The 20267-nt window shown below is 44.5% G+C and overlaps 1 protein-coding gene and 1 long non-coding RNA gene across 4 annotated transcripts; one reads left to right on the forward strand and one right to left on the reverse strand.

Annotated features, from left to right (window-relative positions):
* Positions 1–1287: 1287 nt before the first annotated feature.
* Positions 1288–17356, reverse strand: LOC311441854. 3 transcript variants are annotated; one of them, XR_014696280.1, is made up of 3 exons: positions 17207–17356; positions 16980–17116; positions 1288–1321 (listed from the first exon to the last, which is right to left on the reverse strand). It is a non-coding gene; the product is annotated as an uncharacterized lncRNA (long non-coding RNA). The 3 variants fall into 3 exon arrangements; XR_014696281.1 differs by lacking the exon at positions 1288–1321 and adding an exon at positions 1606–1833; XR_014696282.1 differs by lacking the exon at positions 1288–1321 and adding an exon at positions 1607–1819.
* LOC311441966 (uncharacterized protein) lies at positions 9009–12772 on the forward strand. Its single transcript, XM_084530655.1, has 2 exons — positions 9009–9427; positions 11817–12772. Exons 1-2 carry the CDS (start codon positions 9091–9093, stop codon positions 11963–11965), a joined length of 486 nt encoding a protein of 161 aa, XP_084386781.1. The 5' UTR covers positions 9009–9090; the 3' UTR covers positions 11966–12772.
* Positions 17357–20267: the final 2911 nt, after the last annotated feature.

Consider the following 20267-nt stretch of genomic DNA (forward strand, 5'->3'; position numbering starts at 1 on the left):
TACACTTTTTTTTTCTGCCGAGGACCGGGACCCTCCCCTGTTTCCCCTTTAACTGTGCTATTCAAGGTTCATAATCTAGCTGGTGCTTCACAGAAAATACACAGCTGCTGGCCTGTTACAAGTCACATTTCTTTTGAGGTTTTTACTCTTTGAGGTGGTAATGTTTCTTACGCCGTGATTTCCACCTAATTGCTGTAAGGATTCTGGTTGTCTGCGTTTTACAAGGTTGTCTGTTATAATAAATAAAAGTCCCAAATAGGATTACAATCAAAGTTTACAATTCACTGAATGAATAGAGGTAAGCAAACAGTGCTGGGTACGCCGGGAGTCTCTGTTCCACCAAGACGCGCACCAGTTATACACCAGTTACCTCCCTTAAGGGATATAGAGAAGCCCTCTCAGATACATCCGTCCTACTTCTCCTGCATGCGGCCGGAGGTCGGTCTAATTCTGGTGCTGTTGGTGGTGGAAGCTGGGGCAACGGTGGTACTGGTGGCGATACCACAGCCACCGGAGGGGGAGCCGCCGGGGGTGGATTGTTAGGATATGGAGGTGGTAGCTTATCCAACGGCTCACGTTTATCTTCTTTTTCTTTTTCATGTTCTTCTTGTTCTTCAAATTTCTTACCTGCTTTTAGTGTAAATATTGAGGCTGGAAAAGGACCTGAAGTCTTCCTGATCCATAATCCTGCATAATCACTTTCTTCCTGGCTAAAAGGTTCCTTTGAATTAACATGGATATTTAAGGCCTGGCAAATCCAGTCTTCGAAGGATCCAAAAACAGGCCAAAAGACATGTAGTCTTAAAGGCTCCTTTGGCCATTCTGTCACACAATACTGGACCATTTTTAATTTACTTTTTCCTTTTCTGGGGTCCCTATCATTCCAATTTCGAATCGTTATTCCTAATGGACTTTCTGGTGGTATGACTGGTAATTTGCTCCCTTTCTTCTGGTCTCTGGTCTTCGATTTTGTCTGACCCATCTAGGAATTTTACTCTGGCAATTCCCACAGCCCTTGGTTACCTTAGTAAGAGTGTCTTGCAGGGGGTCGAGGACCTATCACACACCCACAAATCCTATAGGAATCCCTTCGGTCCTTCGCCGGCCAAGTCCCTCGCAGGAGATTGGAACCGCGGTTAGAAGACCTCCACAATCGCTTTGGAACTAAGTTCCATCTCAGTCACACTCTTACACACACAGGCAACCGAACCCCACCCAACCAAACGGTATACGCTTTAAATGCTTACGACTCCGTCATCTTCGTTCGGATCTTCACACGCACAATTACGGGCAAAATATAGTGCTGCAGCTGGCAAGGGAGCTGAAAAAAAGAATCAGAAACTTTGCTTACCTTTATTCAGGTTCAAGATGCCATGAGTTCCGACCTGACTCAAACAGCAGCCACCAAATGGTGGGGGTGCCTCTCCTAGATCAAACCAGAAATCAGGAACCAAAGCCCTCCCGGACGAGCGCCCACTTGTAATAAATGACTGGGTCCCAAATAGGATTGCAATTGAAATTTACAATTTATTAAATGAATAGAGGTAAGCAAGCAGCGCTGGGTGCGCCAGGAGTCTCTGCTCCACCAAGACGCACACAAGTTACATTAGGCGGCTGGTTTTTATGCTGCTAGGCTAATACATATTCATTACTACTTCTACAAAAGGCAGGGTTATTCTAATTAGTTCCCAGAATCCAAACCCTCCCACTGGTGCAGGCGTTATCAGTCTCCGGTGGTCCCTCTGGGGGCCGCTCGTACTGAAGGCTCATAGTCTTCCTCCCAGGCTTTTCTCTTGTCCATCTCCTTTGTCCATCTTGGCTGGATGGCAGACACTTGCATAGTGTCCCATCAAGAGTTGTAAAAGTTAGCAGTTTTTCTGAAACCCCTTTGTTCTCTTATCCCCTATTGACCCGAATTGCTGGACCATTCCTTTGCAAGATACAAGAACTATATACATTAACCACTCCGGTTTTCTCAGACTTTTCATCATATCATGCGGCCCTAGCATTGTTCCATATTGACACGAATCAGATGAACTCATTTCACACTGTTAAGCTGTCTTATCACTGCAAACATATCTCAATACCACCTTCCTTCCCTCTACAGGATGTAACTGCGCAAAAACAACATTTTTATTCCCACAACCTTGATCCCCTTACCCTGAAATCCTTATTCCCCTTAAACCTAACAACTCTAACCACAACCCTAACCCTTATTATCAACCCCCTAACGCTAATGACACTGACCTTAATCCAAACCCCAAACTGCCCCTAACCCCAGACAACCAACAACGAAACACACACATACAAAGATGGAAACTACAAAAAAGGCAAAACCCACGATACAGGCCCCAAATCACAAATACGCAACCAAAATGCTACAGAAAAGCCCCAGATGCAGGCCCCAAATGCTACTGCTAGGCCTCAAAAGCTCAAGATGCATCCCAAAGCAAAAATGCAGGCCCCAAACGTTACAGAAAAGCCCCCAAACCCAGGCTGCACAAGTCTACAAGCAGGCCCCAAACTGCCAACAGAAGCAGGCACCAACCACACCCAGATGCAGACCCCAACTGCCCACAAGCAGCTCCTACCCCACCACCCCCTCCCAAGAACTGGACTCCACCCAGACACTGGCCCAAGACCCAGACCCGACCCCCGCCAACCCCCCTACCCTCCCCCCGACACAGGTGTACAAGCAGCTCACAACCCGCCCCTTCAGAGACCGGTCCCACTCCCCCCACCCCCCCCAAGACACGGGATGCGGAGGTGTACAACCAACTCCCAACTCCCTCCCCCTCAAAGGGAGGCCCCAAAGACCCCCAAATGGAGGCTCCTAGAGTGAACAAACAGCTCCCAACTTCCCCAGGCACAGGCCCCCCCCGCCCCCCCCAAAAACACAGGCCACAAAGGTGTATAAACAGCCCAGACCCCCCTCCAAGACCATGGCCCCTATAGTGTACAAGCAGCTCCCAACCACCCACAGATGCAGGCCCCAACCCTTCTCAAAACGGAGGCACCTAGCATGAGCAACTCCCAACCAGCCTAAACATAGGTCCAAAAGTGCACAAGCAGCTCCCAGCCCCCCTCAAATACAGACCCCAAAAGTGTACAAGTAGCTCCCCCCCTGAGACAGGACCCAAAGGTGTACAACCAGTTCCCAACACCCCTGAGACACAGGCCCCAACCGCCCCCCCAGACACAGCGACCCAAATTCTACAAGCAGCTCCCAACCCCTGCCAGGCACGCCCCCTACCCTATACAAGCAGCTCCCAACCCTCCCCCCCCCCCACCTGAGGGAGGCCCCCAAGGCCCCTGATTCAAAGATCGAAGCCGAAATTCCTTTAAGTGGTATATTCTTTATTGCAGCGCTGGATGCACGGGGGATCTCTCCACCTATCGTGCATACCCAAAGCAAAAAGCAGTCTTGAATTTATACAATCAATCTATCAATATTCTACAAGCACCTATACATATGCATTACCTATCCCCGCCTTCCCTCGCTTCTCATGCTAATTAGCCTTTTGACACCTTGCGCCTGCGTAGAGCCTTCCAAGAATTGTGGGCAGGGGTCTTTGGGACGTGGGCAGGGGTCTCTGGGAGGAAGACCCCGAGTCTTCCTCACAGTGTACTTTTCACCTTTGGTCAGGAATCTGCTGAATTGGCATGTTTCTTAATTGCGAGAGCTGGTTGTTGCCAATTCTTCCGTTTGTTGTATCTTTATAATGAATTCCAATGTCCAGTATTGAGATTTATAGTCCTTACGTTTGTTTCTCTGTCCGTCTGCCGCTTCCTTATCATGAGTTTCAGTGTCTTGTTTCGAGATATACAGTCCATGTCTGGGGATTGTCCTTGCCTCCCCAATGCCTCCCCAATACCTCCTTAATCAATCCCCCCTTTTCTTTTCCCATGCAAATTCTTTTGCATCAGATACTTTCATTATTTACAGTAACACAACAAAGCAGGCATCTAAACAACATGCACACAAATATTCCTAACACTACTAATGTGATTAGAGCAATGAACACTTGTCTCAACCATTGGAAATTGGGCAACCAGGAGGTTAACTTATTCCATATTTCACTAAAACTCCACGAAAGATCATCTTTACTGATCTCATGTAGGACCCTTGTCTGCTTCCATATTTCTTTCAGGTCGGTAGAGATCCTTCCACTCTGATCTACATACACACAACAACTTGTATTTATTACTGTACAGACTCCCCCTTTTCTGGAAAATCTAGTAAATTCTTTTACTTAATACGGAAATTTTCTTTCCCAATCATTATGATATGTACCCCTCAATACCTTACCATGCACATTTGTCAAGGACGCTAACATGGACATTCGTTGTAACAATTTCCAATTCCAAACAAGTAATACAAAAGACAATATTAAACTTATACCAACTAATATCAATTGTTCAATTACAAGATGTCTGATTTCCCACATAAGTAGTATCTGTATTTATACAATGCTGTTTTCCCATACCCCTAGGTGGGTTACACCTTTGAACACATACATAGTAAGATTCCAACAGCACAAAGCTACTCACTTCTAGTTCCAAAACTTCTTCATATTTTTGACCCCAAGATGTGTTTTCCCACAAATTAGTCCAAGATAAGTTTGCAGGCAAGGGAATCCCGATTAACGATACACCCTTATTCCCATGCTGTGGCAGATGGGTGCATACCCAACAGTTCGTCTTATTAGTTACTTGAGAAATTGTTTGTATTAAGGTCAGGTGTAAGTTCTCATCCCAAGTTGCCCACCCCGAATCCGAGAACCGCACCCCTGCAATCATTAGGATCTGGAAAACCGTAATTTTGTTGGTCCAATTGGAGTGGTGGTCTATATCCTCGCCGGGACCTTCTTCACCCTTGAATTGTGGATCCAAGCTGCTTGCTTCTTAATCTTAATGGCGGTGTGTGTTGTCAGTAATACTTGGTATGCTCCCATCCACTTTCCTTCCATTTTTCCTGTAGGGGTTATCCTGAAAAAGTCTTCATATATATATAATTCCCGAGCTTAAAGGGGTGGATTGGTTGATCCAACCCTCTAGCCCTGGTCCCTAAAACAAATGTATGTACTTTATTTAATTGTTTCTGAAGTTCAGTTATATAAGCATATAAATATTCTGATCCTAACTGCGTTAGGTCCTCTCCACTAAATAGAAATTGCTATGGCCTTCCATATAAGATTTTGAAGGGACTCAAATTCCCTTTTATTCTAGGTTTAACTCTAATTCCAAGTAATGCTAAAGGGAGGGATTGAGGCCATGACAAATTAGCTTCTTATCCAATTTTAGCTATTTATTGTTTAATTAAATGGTTCATTTTTTCTACCTGTCCACTTGCCTGTGGTCTATAAGGAGTATGCAGTTGCCAATCTATCTTTAGAATCTTACTTATCTGTTCTACCACTTGTGCACAAAAATGTGAAACTCTATCAGAAGACATTGCTCCTAGAATCCCAAAGCATGGTATTATTTCATTTAACAAGACTTTAACCACTTCTCTTGCTTTGTTTGTTCGACAGGGAAAGGCTTCAGGCCTTCCTGAAAACGTGTCAGTCAGAACCAGTAATAATGATACCCCCCTTTTCTAGGGAGTTCTGAAAAATCAATTTGCCACTGTTGCCCCGAATAATTTCCTTTACCGATTATTCCAAATTTTATTCTATCCTTGGTATTGGGGTTATTGTGTAAGCAAATGCTACATTGTTGAGTTACTTGTTTTATCATATCGTCCCACTAATGTCTGACTCAGGCTCTTATGCAGTGTGCCAGCTCCCCAATGCGTTTTATTGTGTTCTGTAAGAACTATGGGCCATGTTTTCATTTTACCTTTCAAATCTTCAATTAATTTTAAGTCTTCTTTTGTATAATTTGGATATAGTTTGGATTTTACCGTCTGGTATCAAAGACAATGCCTTCACCTCAGTTATTTCAGCTGCCTGCTTAGCCTCTGCCAATCGATTTCCAATTTCAAAATTGGTGTTCCCCTTTTGGTGTCCCTGACAATGCATGATAGCTACCTTTTCTGGTTGTTTTACAGCCTCTAACGATTTTAAAATTTCTTCAGCATACTTTGTGTTTTCACTGAGCGGTCAGCAATCCATGTTCTTTCCAAATTGCTCCATGAGCATGTACCACGCCGAATGTATATTTAGAATCTGTCCAAATATTTCCCCTTTTTCCCGCTGCCAGTTCCAATGCTCCCGTGAGAGCAACTATCTCCGCCTTTTGAGCTGATGTTCCAGGGGGTAAAGGCTTAGACTCGATTACCTGCTGAGTAGTTGTTATAGCATATCCAACTTTACGTTGTCTTTGCATAACAAAACTGCTTCCATCCGCGAACCAAGTTTCTTCCGCATCTTCCATGGGCTCCTCCTTAAGGTCTGGTCGGCTGGAATACACAGTCTCTACAGTTTCTAAACAATCGTGAATCACAGCTTGTGCCGGAGCATCACTAAGAAAAGAGGCTAGATTCACAATATTAGTTATCACAATTTCCACGTTGTCCTGTTCTACCAATATTGCTTGATATTTCAAAATCATCAATTCTTGTTTAAGTTGTTTAAAGACTTTTTGTGCTTCTCCAGTCCAGACTAACTTTGACTGGTTAATCTTTATCAATTCACATAGAGGCTTTACCAATAGTCCATAATTATAAATCCAAAGGCGACACCAACCTGTCATTCCTAAAAAGCTTTGTAGCTCCTTTACCATTTGAGGTTCTGGAGTCCGGCAAATGACTTCCTGATGTTCAGTTCCTAGTTCTCGTTGTCCTTCCGAAATTTCAAATCCCAGATAGGTCACACTTTGTTGAGCCAGCTGGACTTTCTGTCAAGAGACTTGATATCCATTTAAACCCAGAAAATTAAGACGACTTATAGTCCATTGAATACAACTCCCTTTAGTCTCGGTAGCTATTAAGAGATCATCTACACATTGTAACAAAGCACCTTCAGTGTCCGGAGGCATCCATGTTTTGAGTTCCCTTGCTAATTGGTTTCCAAAAATAGTGGGGCTATTCTTGAATCCTTGAGGTAGTAATGTCCACGTAAGCTGCGTCTTTCTGCCTGAATCGGGATTTTCCCATTCAAAGGCGAATAGGTTTTGGCTTTCTGTGGCTAAGCCTAGGCAGAAGAAGGCGTCTTTTAAATCCAGTACGGTAAACCAGACTTGACTATTCTTTAATTTAGTCAGCAAAGTATAAGGGTTTGCCACTACTGGATGTATATCCTCAGTGATTTTATTTATGGCCCTCAAATCCTGAACTAGCCTATAGCTTTTTCATCTGCCTTTTTAATTGGCAATATGGGTGTATTGTATTCTGATTCGCATTCAATCAATAATCCATACTGTAAAAATTTATTAATTATCTCTTTAATTCCTTTCCTATCTTCTATCCTCAAAGGATATTACTTAACCTTAACGGGTTTCTCTCCTGGCTTTAATTTAATAATTATTAAGGTCACATTTTTAGCTCTTCCAGGGACTTCGGTAGCCCAAACTCCTGGACATACTTGATCTGTGATCTCTAAAGGTGTTGAGGAATGGTTAAGTGAGGTGGGACATGTGAATGTGGGGCAATTGGCAGGCAATAAGCTAATAAAGTACCGTACTTAGTTTACATGGATCTGGGCACGTACGCAGGTGGCTGAGAGCCAATCAGGATCAAGAACACGATGCCCTTAGGCGATTGGACAGACCCCCTGGGGCAGGACGGTAGCAACTGCATAGCGCGGGAAAGTGTTAGCCAATCCTAAGTTTAGTTTAAGAATGTTTACGAGTTTCGGAATAGATAAAAGGCGACTGAGCTATCCATTAAAGTTGAAGTTCACTGTTCACTCATATTGAGCGTCTGTGTCTTCCTCCCGTCGACAGCAAATGGTGCCCGAACAGGGACAGATCTGAACGGGAACAGGGACTCGGCTGGAGTTGAACCTGCGAGCCACGGTTGGACGGGATACGGGGACCGGTCCTGCAACGCAGCTCAGGAGGTGAAAAGGATTAAAAATTGTCGAATCCCCGCACCCGAGGCCTGAAAGGCGAAAGGGACGAAAACTTCGAATCCCCGCACCCGCGGCTCGGAAAGGGAGTCCTCGCACCCGGGACGAGCCCATAGAGGGTCCCGCCGGAACGCGCCGCCGAGGTCTTGCAAAGGCTGCAACGGTACCGACGCATATAAAGGTATGGAGAGGCAAGCGGCGTATGATTTGCTCAAATGCTTTTTAGAAAAGCGGAGCACACAGTGTATATATTGTAAAAAGGAATTGCCAGAGTTATTAGCTTGTGGGGTAGCTAAGGGTTGTTTTTTAAATCCTGATATGGTGTTTGAACAAGCAGAGTGGAGGAAGTTCGGGGACAAACTATTTGATGAGGTGATTAGTGATAACAAGGTGGCGAGAAAATTAACGAAGCCATGGAGGGCGGTAACTAATGCATTAGCAACACACCAAGCTGAACAAAAAATAGCTGCTGCCATAACGGAGCAATTAGGATCATCCAGTCAGAATGGGGGGACTTCTGCTGCTTCCTCTACTCAACAAAGAGCTGAGGAACAGTCTTACCCCTCTCCACCATCATATAGAACAGTTATAATTCCACAGGGGACCTCGGGTGGCTGGGAAACGTCTGTACCCGTATCAGGGGAAGAAGAACCTTCACAGCCACCGACAGCCCCACCCGCACAATTAGAGAATGGAGAAAGGGTGGGTGGGGAATCGGGAACAAATTCATTTTCGACAAATCCATTTAAATCCAATTTACAGGGTAGGGAGGAACCATTCGGGTTGTTTATCGATCGAGTAGCAAATGCAATACAAGCCGCGGGAGTTCCCGATTATCTTAAAGGCACTATATTAAAGCAATGTGCACTCCAAAATTGTAACCCTTCAACTCGAAGTATATTAGCTACATTGCCGAGTACTTGGACAATAGAGGAAGGATTGGAAAGAATGTCTCAGGTACCTGTAGGTCCACAGGCTATGTTAGTAAAAGCAGTAAAACAACTAGGTGACAACATGAACGAGCAGTCTAAAGTGCCTGCCGCCCTTGCACCTTTGCAAACCCCCGGAGGACGTTCTAATGGCCGAGGATCGGCACCGCAGCGCCGTTGTTTTCGGTGTGGTATTGCGGGACACATCAGACGGGAGTGTAAAACAGAATCAGTGTGGTGCCAGAACTGTCAATCAAATACTCATAGCACTTCGGCATGCCGACGAGGTGCGTCGGGAAACGGCCGGAGCAGCGGGAAGAGCCGCCCCGCGACGACACAAAAAGCGGCTTTTGCGACAACGGCAGCAACAGCACCGGCACCATCTGCAGCGGCTCCCTCTTTCTCCGACCAGCCACCAGAGGGAGCCCCGGCCTGGATTGGGCAACAGTAGTCGATGTGACTTTATTGGATTCGAGACCCACCAGGGTAAGGACAGGAGTTTTTGGACCAATTATTATTAATGGTGAACCTGTGGGAGCTCTATTAATAGGGAGATCGTCTGCCACTGTGAATGGATTACAAATATTAATTGGACTTATTGATAAGGACTACCTTGGGGAAATACAAGTTATGGTTTCTGCAATGTTCCCTCCAATTCATGTGCCGCAGGGCACAAAAATAGCACAATTAATCCCATTGCCTCATCTTGCTGAATCGTTAGCACCAGAATCTGGAAAGTATCGAGGACAGGGAGCATTTGGCTCCACGGGAAAAGTAGTGCTATTGACACTTGGTATGCGTCAAAGACCATGACAAAAGGTCACTGTGTGCTTAAAGGATGAAAAAATACAAATTGAGGCATTGTTGGATACTGGTGCTGATGTATCGATAATTAGCACAAAAGATTGGCCGTCACATTGGCCTACATTTGAGTCTAATGCCACGGTTTCAGGAGTAGGAGGTATGATTCTTGCTCGTCGATCACCAGTGCTGCAATGGACAATAGGTGATAAGGTGGTAAATTGCAGTGTATCCATCTTATCACTGCCTGAGGGAGTACAAGCGTTAATAGGGCGAGATATCCTTGCCCAAATGGGAGCGGTTCTCACAACAAGTCATCAAAATTTTTAGGTGTGGCCATTGCTCGGACTTTCCCAATCCCACTTAAATGGAAAACTGATGAACCTGTGTGGGTTGAACAGTGGCCACTAAAACGGGAAAGTCTTTTACATGCTCATAAATTAGTACAGGAACAGTATCAACAAGGGCATCTGAGACTGTCAACAAGCCCTTGGAATACTCCGGTTTTTGTGATTCCCAAAAAATCAGGGAAATACCGTTTGCTACACGACTTACGAGCAGTTAATAGTCAAATGTGTGCTATGGGAGCACTGCAACCTGGGTTACCTAATCCTGCTATGATACCAGAAGGGTGGAAATTGTTAATTGTAGATCTTAAAGACTGCTTTTTTACAATTGCATTACATGAAAATGATAAACAGAGGTTTGCTTTTACACTCCCTGCCATAAACTGTGAAGGGCCATGTCAGAGATTTGAGTGGACTGTATTACCTCAGGGCATGCGTAATTCACCTGCTTTATGTCAGCTCTATGTCGATGCGGCACTTCAACCAATTCGCCGCGCATGGCCCAAAACGATAATTTACCATTACATGGACGATATTTTGCTAGCCCAGAAGGAGATATTTTCCCTGCAACAGAAAAATGCTCTGGCAGCTGCTCTTAAACAAATGGGACTGGTAATTGCACCAGAAAAAATTCAGGAGGCAAGCCCCTGGAAGTACTTGGGGTGGAAAATTACAGATTCCACTATTCAGCCTCAGAAACTTACCATCCAATCGAACATCAAAACCCTCAATGATGCTCAAAAACTGCTAGGAGATTTACAATGGATTAGGCCAGTGGTCGGAATTCCAAATGAACTGTTGAATTCCCTTCGGCCATTATTAAAAGGAACCGACCCTGCCACAAAGGTAACATTATCACAAAAACAGTCAGAAATATTACAACAAATTGCATCATTGATTACAACGCGTGTCACACATCGATGCATACCCGACAGGCCACTCGATCTTACTATTCTGTGTGGTCCGCAATACTTGATGGGTGCTATCACACAACAAAAAATAAAAACGGGGGAGACGGGAGTGGAAACTGTGGTATTGGAATGGATAGCTCCCCCATTGCAACCCCGAAGAACAATTCAAGATGTGTTATTCTTAAATGTCCAGGTGTTTTGTGTTGAAAGTATTTATGTAAGGGTAAGGTTTTAAAACAAAGTGTTGCAAGTCACTTCACGAGGAACACAATGAGAGGCAATACTTGTTTGTTTGCTTATCATTCTAAATTATATTCTTGTGGTATGATTGAGGTTGTGGTATGATTGAGAGTGAGATGTGCCAGAGGCCTCTGGGTGTGCAAGTGTGCTCTGGGTGTGCAAGTGTGCTCTGGGTGTACAAGTGTGATCTGAGTGTGCAAGTGTGCTGTGTACTGTGTTAGTGAGAGCGCATTTATTGCCATAGTACAGGCTGAAATCATAGGAAATTAGTCATTGTGTGAAGTAGCCACTTGGAGAAACTTAAGGGAACGTACTGTTTAAAACTTTTTGATCGTACTGAGTCAATGCACAAATCTATTACTTTCTTGAAAGAGCACATGAGAAAGAGTCAATATGGTATCAATCCTTTCCATCAATGGTTCACTGGTTTGTTTGAAACAGTGCATAGATGCTTACTGGGATTGATCAAGGAGGGATTGAGGATTTTGTTCGCTGTGGTGTCAATCATCATTGCATGTAGTATTGTGATAAATGTGGTTGTAGGGTTACTTGCAAAAATGTTACAAAATGTTATAGAGATTTTGAAGTGGTGCCGGAAGTGGGTGCCCGGTGGATCACTGCAAAGCGGACTGAAGCAGCTTTGGAGTCTGCACGCGCCGAGGACGACCAGGAAGAGGTTCCTGATAGTTATTCTGACGGTGACGTGGGCTGTGGCACCTCGATGACTATCAAGAGCAGCCTTTAATCACCATCAAGTGATTGGGTTTGGGTGTGTTACTATTGAGTTGTTACTTACTATTAATTGTGTTGCCATTGAGTGCTTACAGTAATTGTAGTGTTATTAGGGTTAAGTTGTATAGTTGTGTTATGTATTTGACATCTGATGTAAAACCAGCCCTTGAAGAAAAGTCACCAAGAAAGGATAACAGCGACCATGGCTGAATTAATGAAGCAAGGGACTTTGGTTATGTTATCAGTTATAATAATGGCTGGACATGGTAATGCCATCTTAGGGAAAATTGACCCTCAGCAGAATATATGGGTCACCTGGGCTAATCAGTCTGGACAGAGCTCATTCTGTTCAGTTAGTTAAAGAGGGACTTCGGTTTCTACTTATAGTTATATTGATTATCATTGCTGCATATGTAATCTTTAACTGCCTAACTAAAAAACTTGAGCAACTCACACAGAAGGTGTTTGTTGAGCAAAATAAAAACGGGGGAATTGTTGAGGAATGGTTAAGTGAGGTGGGACATGTGAATGTGGGGCAATTGGCAGGCAATAAGCTAATAAAGTACCGTACTTAGTTTACATGGATCTGGGCACGTACGCAGGTGGCTGAGAGCCAATCAGGATCAAGAACACGATGCCCTTAGGCGATTGGACAGACCCCCTGGGGCAGGACGGTAGCAACTGCATAGCGCGGGAAAGTGTTAGCCAAGACTAAGTTTAGTTTAAGAATGTTTACGAGTTTCGGAATAGATAAAAGGCGACTGAGCTATCCATTAAAGTTGAAGTTCACTGTTCACTCATATTGAGCGTCTGTGTCTTCCTCCCGTCGACAACATAAAGGTATTTCACTTTTAGGGTCAGTTTGTATTAGTGCCAAGCTTAACACATTTGTTAGTTGTTCTTCTCCTATACTTAATTCCATTTTCCCTTTTTCAAAGACAATTTCTGCTCCTACTTGCTCTAATAAATCTCTACCTAAGAGTGCCCATGAGGAGCTAGGCATATATAAAAATCTGTGTATGCCCCATTGTTTCCCTAACTTGTACTTCAAAGGTTCACAAAAATAAGCCTTTTCGGTTACACCTTGTCCTGGTTTCAGTTAGAACAGAGTTAATTTTCTTCCTAGTAGCTGGTAGAATGCTATGTTTTGGCTTAGGATGAGAAGAGTGCTGATAACACCCCGATGTTTTAATTGTTGCAGAGCAGTGCTTATACCAAGCCAAGGACACCTCAGCCTTTTGCTCTGTCCTGCCAAGAGGCAGGCTGGGGGTGCAGCAAGAGCTGGGAGGGGACAGACCCAGGACAGGTGACCCGAACTAGCCAAAGGGGTATTCCATACCATCTGATGTCAGGCTAAACAATACATAGGGGTGGCTAGCCAGGGGGAGGGGGCCGGACTGCTCGGGGTTAGGCTGGGCATCGGTCAGCGGGTGGTGAGCAATTGCATTGTGCATCACTTGTTTGTACACATTATTAGTAGTGGTACTATTATCATCATTGTATTATTATTATTATTATTATTATTATTATTATTTTATTTTATTTTGTCTTATTAAACTGTCTTTATCTCAACTCACAGGCTTCACTTTCCATTTCTCTCCCCCGTCCCAGAGAGGGAGGGGGAGGGGGAGCGAACGGCTGCGTGGTGTTTAGCTGCCGGCCGGGTTAAACCACAACACACCTTTTACCCTAACATAATAATTCTGTGAAGGCATTAATGCTTGATTTAGAACTGAATACGTTGCCCCATAGCAATAAGAAATTTCACTTCCATTCCTCCCCTAGCTTCATTATAACCAGTGGAGGATCCGCTAGGGTAGATTCCCCAGGTCCCCGTTATTCCTGTTGAAATCAGGGGTCGATTACTCTAGGAAAAGGCTAGTCAATTTGTCCTCCGAAGCCAGGTCCAAACCGTTTTGTTTTATTTATTTATTTATTTATTTTCATTACATTTCAGAGTTGGTCCAAAAATTCCATAGGGCTTTCTTTTAGACCTTGTTGGAAGCATATTCTCAATTCCCAATTCATCCAGGTTTTAGTATTTACTTAACCGTTCATAGTTTTCAGGATGATTTGGGTCTTAGTGGGGGTCGGTCAGGGGAATGCAATTGTCCGCAGTTCCCTGAGCGGTCCCATCGGCAATCTGAGCTCGCACATGAACTCAGGGTGTTTTAAGAGTTGACCTCTTTTCTGTTTCTGTGACAACTCTCTCAGACCCATTGTGGTCCCTTTGCCCTAAAGGGCTAACACCCGGGATTTTAAGATCTCTGCCTCGGGCAGAGGCAGAACTATTAACATTCCTACATCCTCTTTCCCTGCTCATTCAACTTCAAACACCTTTAACACTTTCAACAACCCTTTTAACACTTCCTTTATCTTTCTCCAGCCTGTACTTCTCTAATGCCATCATCAAAGGCTCAGTCAGGGGCCAACTTAATTCCGTACCTTTTCCCACCAAGATGCTGAAACATCAGTATACAACATTTCATCCTGTTCTGCTTCTCAAAAAACAACATTAACTGTAGCAAAATATTATAGTTTAAAGTTCCATTTAGGGGCCACTTTTCTCCACATTCCAGCTTATAAAGCGGCCACCACTGATTACGATATTTTATCAATGTTTTCCTGTTCACACTTCCACCTGCAGATCCTCCAATATCCTTCCAATGACTCAAAATACAACCCAGCACACTTTTCTTAGGAATTTCACTGCTTACTCGCCCCCCCATTTTCCAGTTTACACTTTCAGAATACACACGTTACTTACAAAAGTGTATCACAAAAATGTATCACTCACAAAATTACAGGCACACAATATCTTTCAGTAGCGATGTCACAAAGCTACTATTACCAGCAATATTGCTAAAATCACAATAACAATAGTCAGAGTCAAATTCCACATGCGATAAGTCAGAAAACCGAACTGTGTAACACCGTAACGATATCTCTCTTATAACAATGCCACGAACCTACTATTACCACCAGAAAAATAGCCAAAATCACAGTAACAATAACCAAAGTTAAATACCATACTCCATGAGTCAGAAAACCGAAATAGACAACACAATTCCATATGGACCTTAAAGCGAGCTCTTTCCTTAAGGTCCCCAAATATACTTATGGTGCTTACCACAAAGTATATACCAAACACTGCCTCGCAGAAGATCACCTTCTGACTTACAGACAGTTCCAGATACAGATGGACCCCAAGGTCCCCAGATATACTTGTGGTACTAACCACAAAGTATATACCAAATACTGTCCTGCAGAAGTCACCTTCCGACTTACTGGACAGTCCCAGATGACCGGTCTACCAGAAAACCAAACCAGAATAAAGAATATACTCACTTACAATGATGGGGTCCTTGTCTGCCTCCGCAGTGATCCGGTGAGTCGAGGAGTCCCTCCGGGAAATCCCGGGGGTACCCTAGGGAGTCCTGTCCCCAGCAGGTCCTGCGGTCCGGCAGAGAGGTCGTCCCACCTGGGTCGCCAGATTGATTCAAAGATCGAAGCCGAAATTCCTTTAAGTGGTATATTCTTTATTGCAGCGCTGGATGCACGGGGGATCTCTCCACCTATCGTGCACACCCAAAGCAAAAAGCAGTCTTGAATTTATACAATCAATCTATCAATATTCTACAAGCACCTATACATATGCATTACCTATCCCCGCCTTCCCTTGCTTCTCATGCTAATTAGCCTTTTGGCACCTTGCGCCTGCGTAGAGCCTTCCAAGAATTGTGGGCAGGGGTCTTTGGGACGTGGGCAGGGGTCTTTGGGAGGAAGACCCCGAGTCTTCCTCACAGTGTACTTTTCACCTTTGGTCAGGAATCTGCTGAATTGGCATGTTTCTTAATTGCGAGAGCTGGTTGTTGCCAATTCTTCCGTTTGTTGTATCTTTATAATGAATTCCAATGTCCAGTTTTGAGATTTATAGTCCTTACGTTTGTTTCTCTGTCCGTCTGCCGCTTCCTTATCATGAGTTTCAGTGTCTTGTTTTGAGATATACAGTCCATGTCTGGGGATTGTCCTTGCCTCCCCAATGCCTCCCCAATACCTCCTTAATCACCCCCACAAACACAGGCCCCTACAGTGTACAGGCAGCTCCCAGCCACCCTGCAGAAACAGATTCCTACATTGTACAAGAAGTTCCCAGCCCGCTAGACACAGGCCCTGACCCCCCACACATGCAGGCCCCAAAGGTGTACAAGCAGCTCCCACCCCTCCCCCAGACGCAGGTCCCAAGCCCCCCCCCCCAAACACAGGCCCCTACAACCAGCACCCAACCCCCTACCCCCGATGCCAGGCCCAAAGGTGTAGAAGCAGCTCCAAACCTCCTCCCTCAACCCAGGCTCCAACAGTGTACAAGCACCTCCCAACCAACCCTCCCCTTCCCCCCCCCCGACACAGGCTCCAAAGGAATACAAAGAGCTCCCACCCCTCCCCCAGATGCTGGTCTCAACCCCCCCCCGCCCCCAGAAGCAGGCCCCAAAGGTGTAGAGTCAGCTCCCAACCCCCTCAATGCCGGCCCCAAGGGTCTACAAGCAGCTCCCCCCTTGCCCCCAGATACTGGCCCCCAGACACAGACCCCAAAAGCCTAATCACAGGCCCTGAACTCTAGAGGCAGGCTCCAAAACCCAGGACAAAGCCCCACTGGTTCGAGACAGGGCCCAAATCCCAGACACAGGCCCCAAACGCTAAACATATGCCAAAAAAAGTATTAGTGCTGGTGCCAAATGTTACAGACAGGCCCAAAAGCCCGAGATGCTCAAGGCTGAGACGTAACTTGGCTTTCTGAATTACTGGAAAGCAGCTTTCATTCTCAGATAATTGTGTGCAGGCTAGATAGGATGGGGCTTCAGGCACCTCTTCACCTGAGGAAACACACTGCCATCAGGCACCGCTGTGCCAGACAAGCTTGTTCTGCTAGAACACCCTACTCAGATGCACTGTGGCATTCAAGTGAACTGCTTTCATGCAAATATAACGACTGATGTTACAACCCACCTTGCCTGTGGCACCTGATGAACAGAAGAGTAAGCCACCGCAGCGCTTCAAAACCATCCCTGCACGTGCCGCTCCTTGTCGCTCTCTGGCCTTATCTCATATCCTTATCCACTTCTGTGGAGAGCCTGCCACGGCACCTGCAAAGCAAGACGGACACCTTTCATAGTCACCTTGTGCTACTTGGTCGTTCTGCTCCAACCCAGCTCATGACCAGCCCCTCTTCTTACACAGCTCTTCAGAGTGCAGTTTGCTCCTTTGAGCCTGTGCGAGACACCTGTGAAAGAAAAAGAAACGCATAGGCCGATGCAGCATCCAAAGACACAGCACAACTAGGTAAGTTACTCTCATCTGCTCCCTTACCTCTGCCGCTTACCAGCCCCCGAGGCAGATGCTTCAATCTACCCTCTTCAAACAGCTACAACACCTCTAAAAGACAAAGAGGGGATGCTTAGAGGAACAGTGAGACCTACAACACAACAACTGCTACATCTGTTCCTCACTCACCTTGCCAGAGGCAGCTCTGCATGTGACGTCCCAGGTTGTACACTGCGTTACCTAACCATTACCGTAACCCTTACCCTAACCCTTCTCACCCTTACCATTACCCAAATCCTTACCTTTACTTTTTCCTTACCCTTACTCTTTCCTTTAACCATAACCTTACCCTTACCCTATACCTTACTCCAACCCTTCCCCTTACCTTCCCCTTCCCCTTACACTTAACCTAACCCTTACCCTTCTGCTTCCCCTAAAACATATCCTAACACTTTCCCTTACCCTTAAACTTACCCTAACCCTTTCTATTACCCTTACACTTACTCTTGCCCTAATCCTTGCTTGCACCCTTACACTTATCCTAACCCTTACCCTTACCCTTACTCAAACCCTTACTCTAACCCTTACCCTGACCCGTACCCTTACCCTTACCCTTAACCTAACCCTAAACCTTAAACCTTACTTTAAAGCTTACCCTTTCTGCTACACTTACCCTTAGCCGAAATCTAAACCTTACACTTACTCTTAGCATAACCCTCACCCTTACCATTACCCATACCCTTATCCTTACCCTAACCCTTACCTTTACACTTACAGTTACCATTAACCTTACACTTACCCTAACACTTATCCTAAACCTAACCCTTACCCTAAACCTTACCCCAACCCTTACCCTGACCCTTACATTAACCCTAACCCTTACCCTAAACCTTACACTTACTCTTAACATTAACCTTACCCTTAACCTTAAGCTAATACTTAACCTTACGTTTTTCTCACCCTAACCCTATAATTAACCATAACCATTACGCTAACACTTAACCTTACCCTTAAAATAAGCCATACAACAACGCTTAAACTTACCCTAACAATTACTCGTACAATTAAAATATTAATTAATTAAATTAAAAAATTTTAATTTAAAATTAATTGAATTAAAAAATTAAAATACTCTTATCCTTATACCTTATCCTTAACCCTCACCCTTATCATTACCAATACCCTTACTCTCACACTTATTCTTATACATACAACTTACCCTTTTCCTAACACTTAACCCTAACCTAACTCTAACCCTAAACCTTACCTGAACCCTTTCCAGGACGCTTACATTAACCCTTACCCTTAACCTAAACCTTACACTTGCTCTTAACCTTAACCTAATACTTACCTTTTCGTTTTCCTCACACTAACCCTAAAATTAACCCTAACCATTACCCTAACAGTTACCCCTAACATAACCCTTACTCTAACACTTACAGTGACCCGTACACTTACACATACCCTTACACTTACTCTTACCCTAACCCTTACCCTTACCCTTACCCTTACCATAATCCCTACTCTAACACATACTTCTACCCGTACCCTTACCCTTACTGTTACCCTAACCCTTACCCTTACCTTACCCTATCCCTATCCCTTACCCTATCCCTTACCCTATCCCTTACCCTTAACCTAACCCTAAACCTTACCCTTATCCTAACACTTACCCTTACCGTAAACCTTACCCTTTCTGCTACACTTACCCTTAGCCTAAATCTAAACCTTACACTTACCCTTACTGTTACCCTCACCCTTACCATTACCCATACCCTTATTCTTACCCTTACCCTAACCCTTACCTTTACACTTACGGTTACCATTAACCTTACTCTTACCCTAACACTTACCCTTAACCTAACCCTTACCCTAAACCTTACCCCAACCCTTACCCTGACCCTTAAATTAACCCTAACCCTTACCCTAAACCTTACACTTACTCTTAACCTTAACCTTAGCTGTAACCTAATACTTACCCTTACGTTTCCCTCACCCTAACCCTAAAATTAACCCTAAACATTACCCTAACACTTGACCTTACCCTAACCCTAAAATTACTCGTACAATTACCCTTACCCTTACCCTTAACCTTAACCTAAGCCGAAACCTTACAGTAAACCTTACCCTTTCTGCTACACTTACCCTTAGCCGAAATCTAAACCTTGCATTTACCCCTACTGTAACCCTCACCCTTATCATTACCAATACTCTTACCCTTACCCTTACCCTAACCCTTCTCCTTACACTTACTGTTACCTTTAACATTACCCTTACCCTAACACTTACACTTATCCTTATCCATGCCCTTACCCTTGCCCTAATCTTTACCCTTAACCTAACCCTAACCCTAAACCTTACCCCAACCCTTACCCTGACCCTTACATTAACCCTAACCCTTACCCTAAAACTTACACTTACTCTTAACCTTACCCTTAACCATTACACTAACACTTACCCTTACGTTTCCCTCACCCTAACCCTAAAATTAACCCTAACCATTACCCCAACACTTACCCTTACCCTAACCCTAACCGTAACTCTAACCCTTACTCTAACCCTTACCCTGACCCGTACCCTTACACTTACCCTTACCCTAACCCTTACCCTTACCATAACCCATACCCTAACACGTACTTGTAGCCTTAACCTTACCGTTCCCCTTACCCTTACCTTTACTGTCTCCGTTACCCTTACACTTACACTTAACATAAACCTTAACCTTAACCTAAACCTTACCATAAGCCATACAACAACACTTACATGTACACTTACACTTGCACTTACCCTAGCAATTACTCGTACAATTACCCTTAACCTTACTATTAAGCTAACCCTAAACCTTACCCTTATCCTAACACTTACCCTTATCCTAAACCTTACCCTTTCTGCTGCACTTACCGTTTGCCTAATTCTAAACCTTACCCGAACCCTCACCCTTACCTAAATCTAACCATTACCCTAACCTTCACT

The sequence above is a fragment of the Aythya ferina genome (assembly GCF_964211825.1).
Source record: "Aythya ferina genome assembly, chromosome: 10".
NCBI lineage: Eukaryota > Metazoa > Chordata > Aves > Anseriformes > Anatidae > Aythya > Aythya ferina.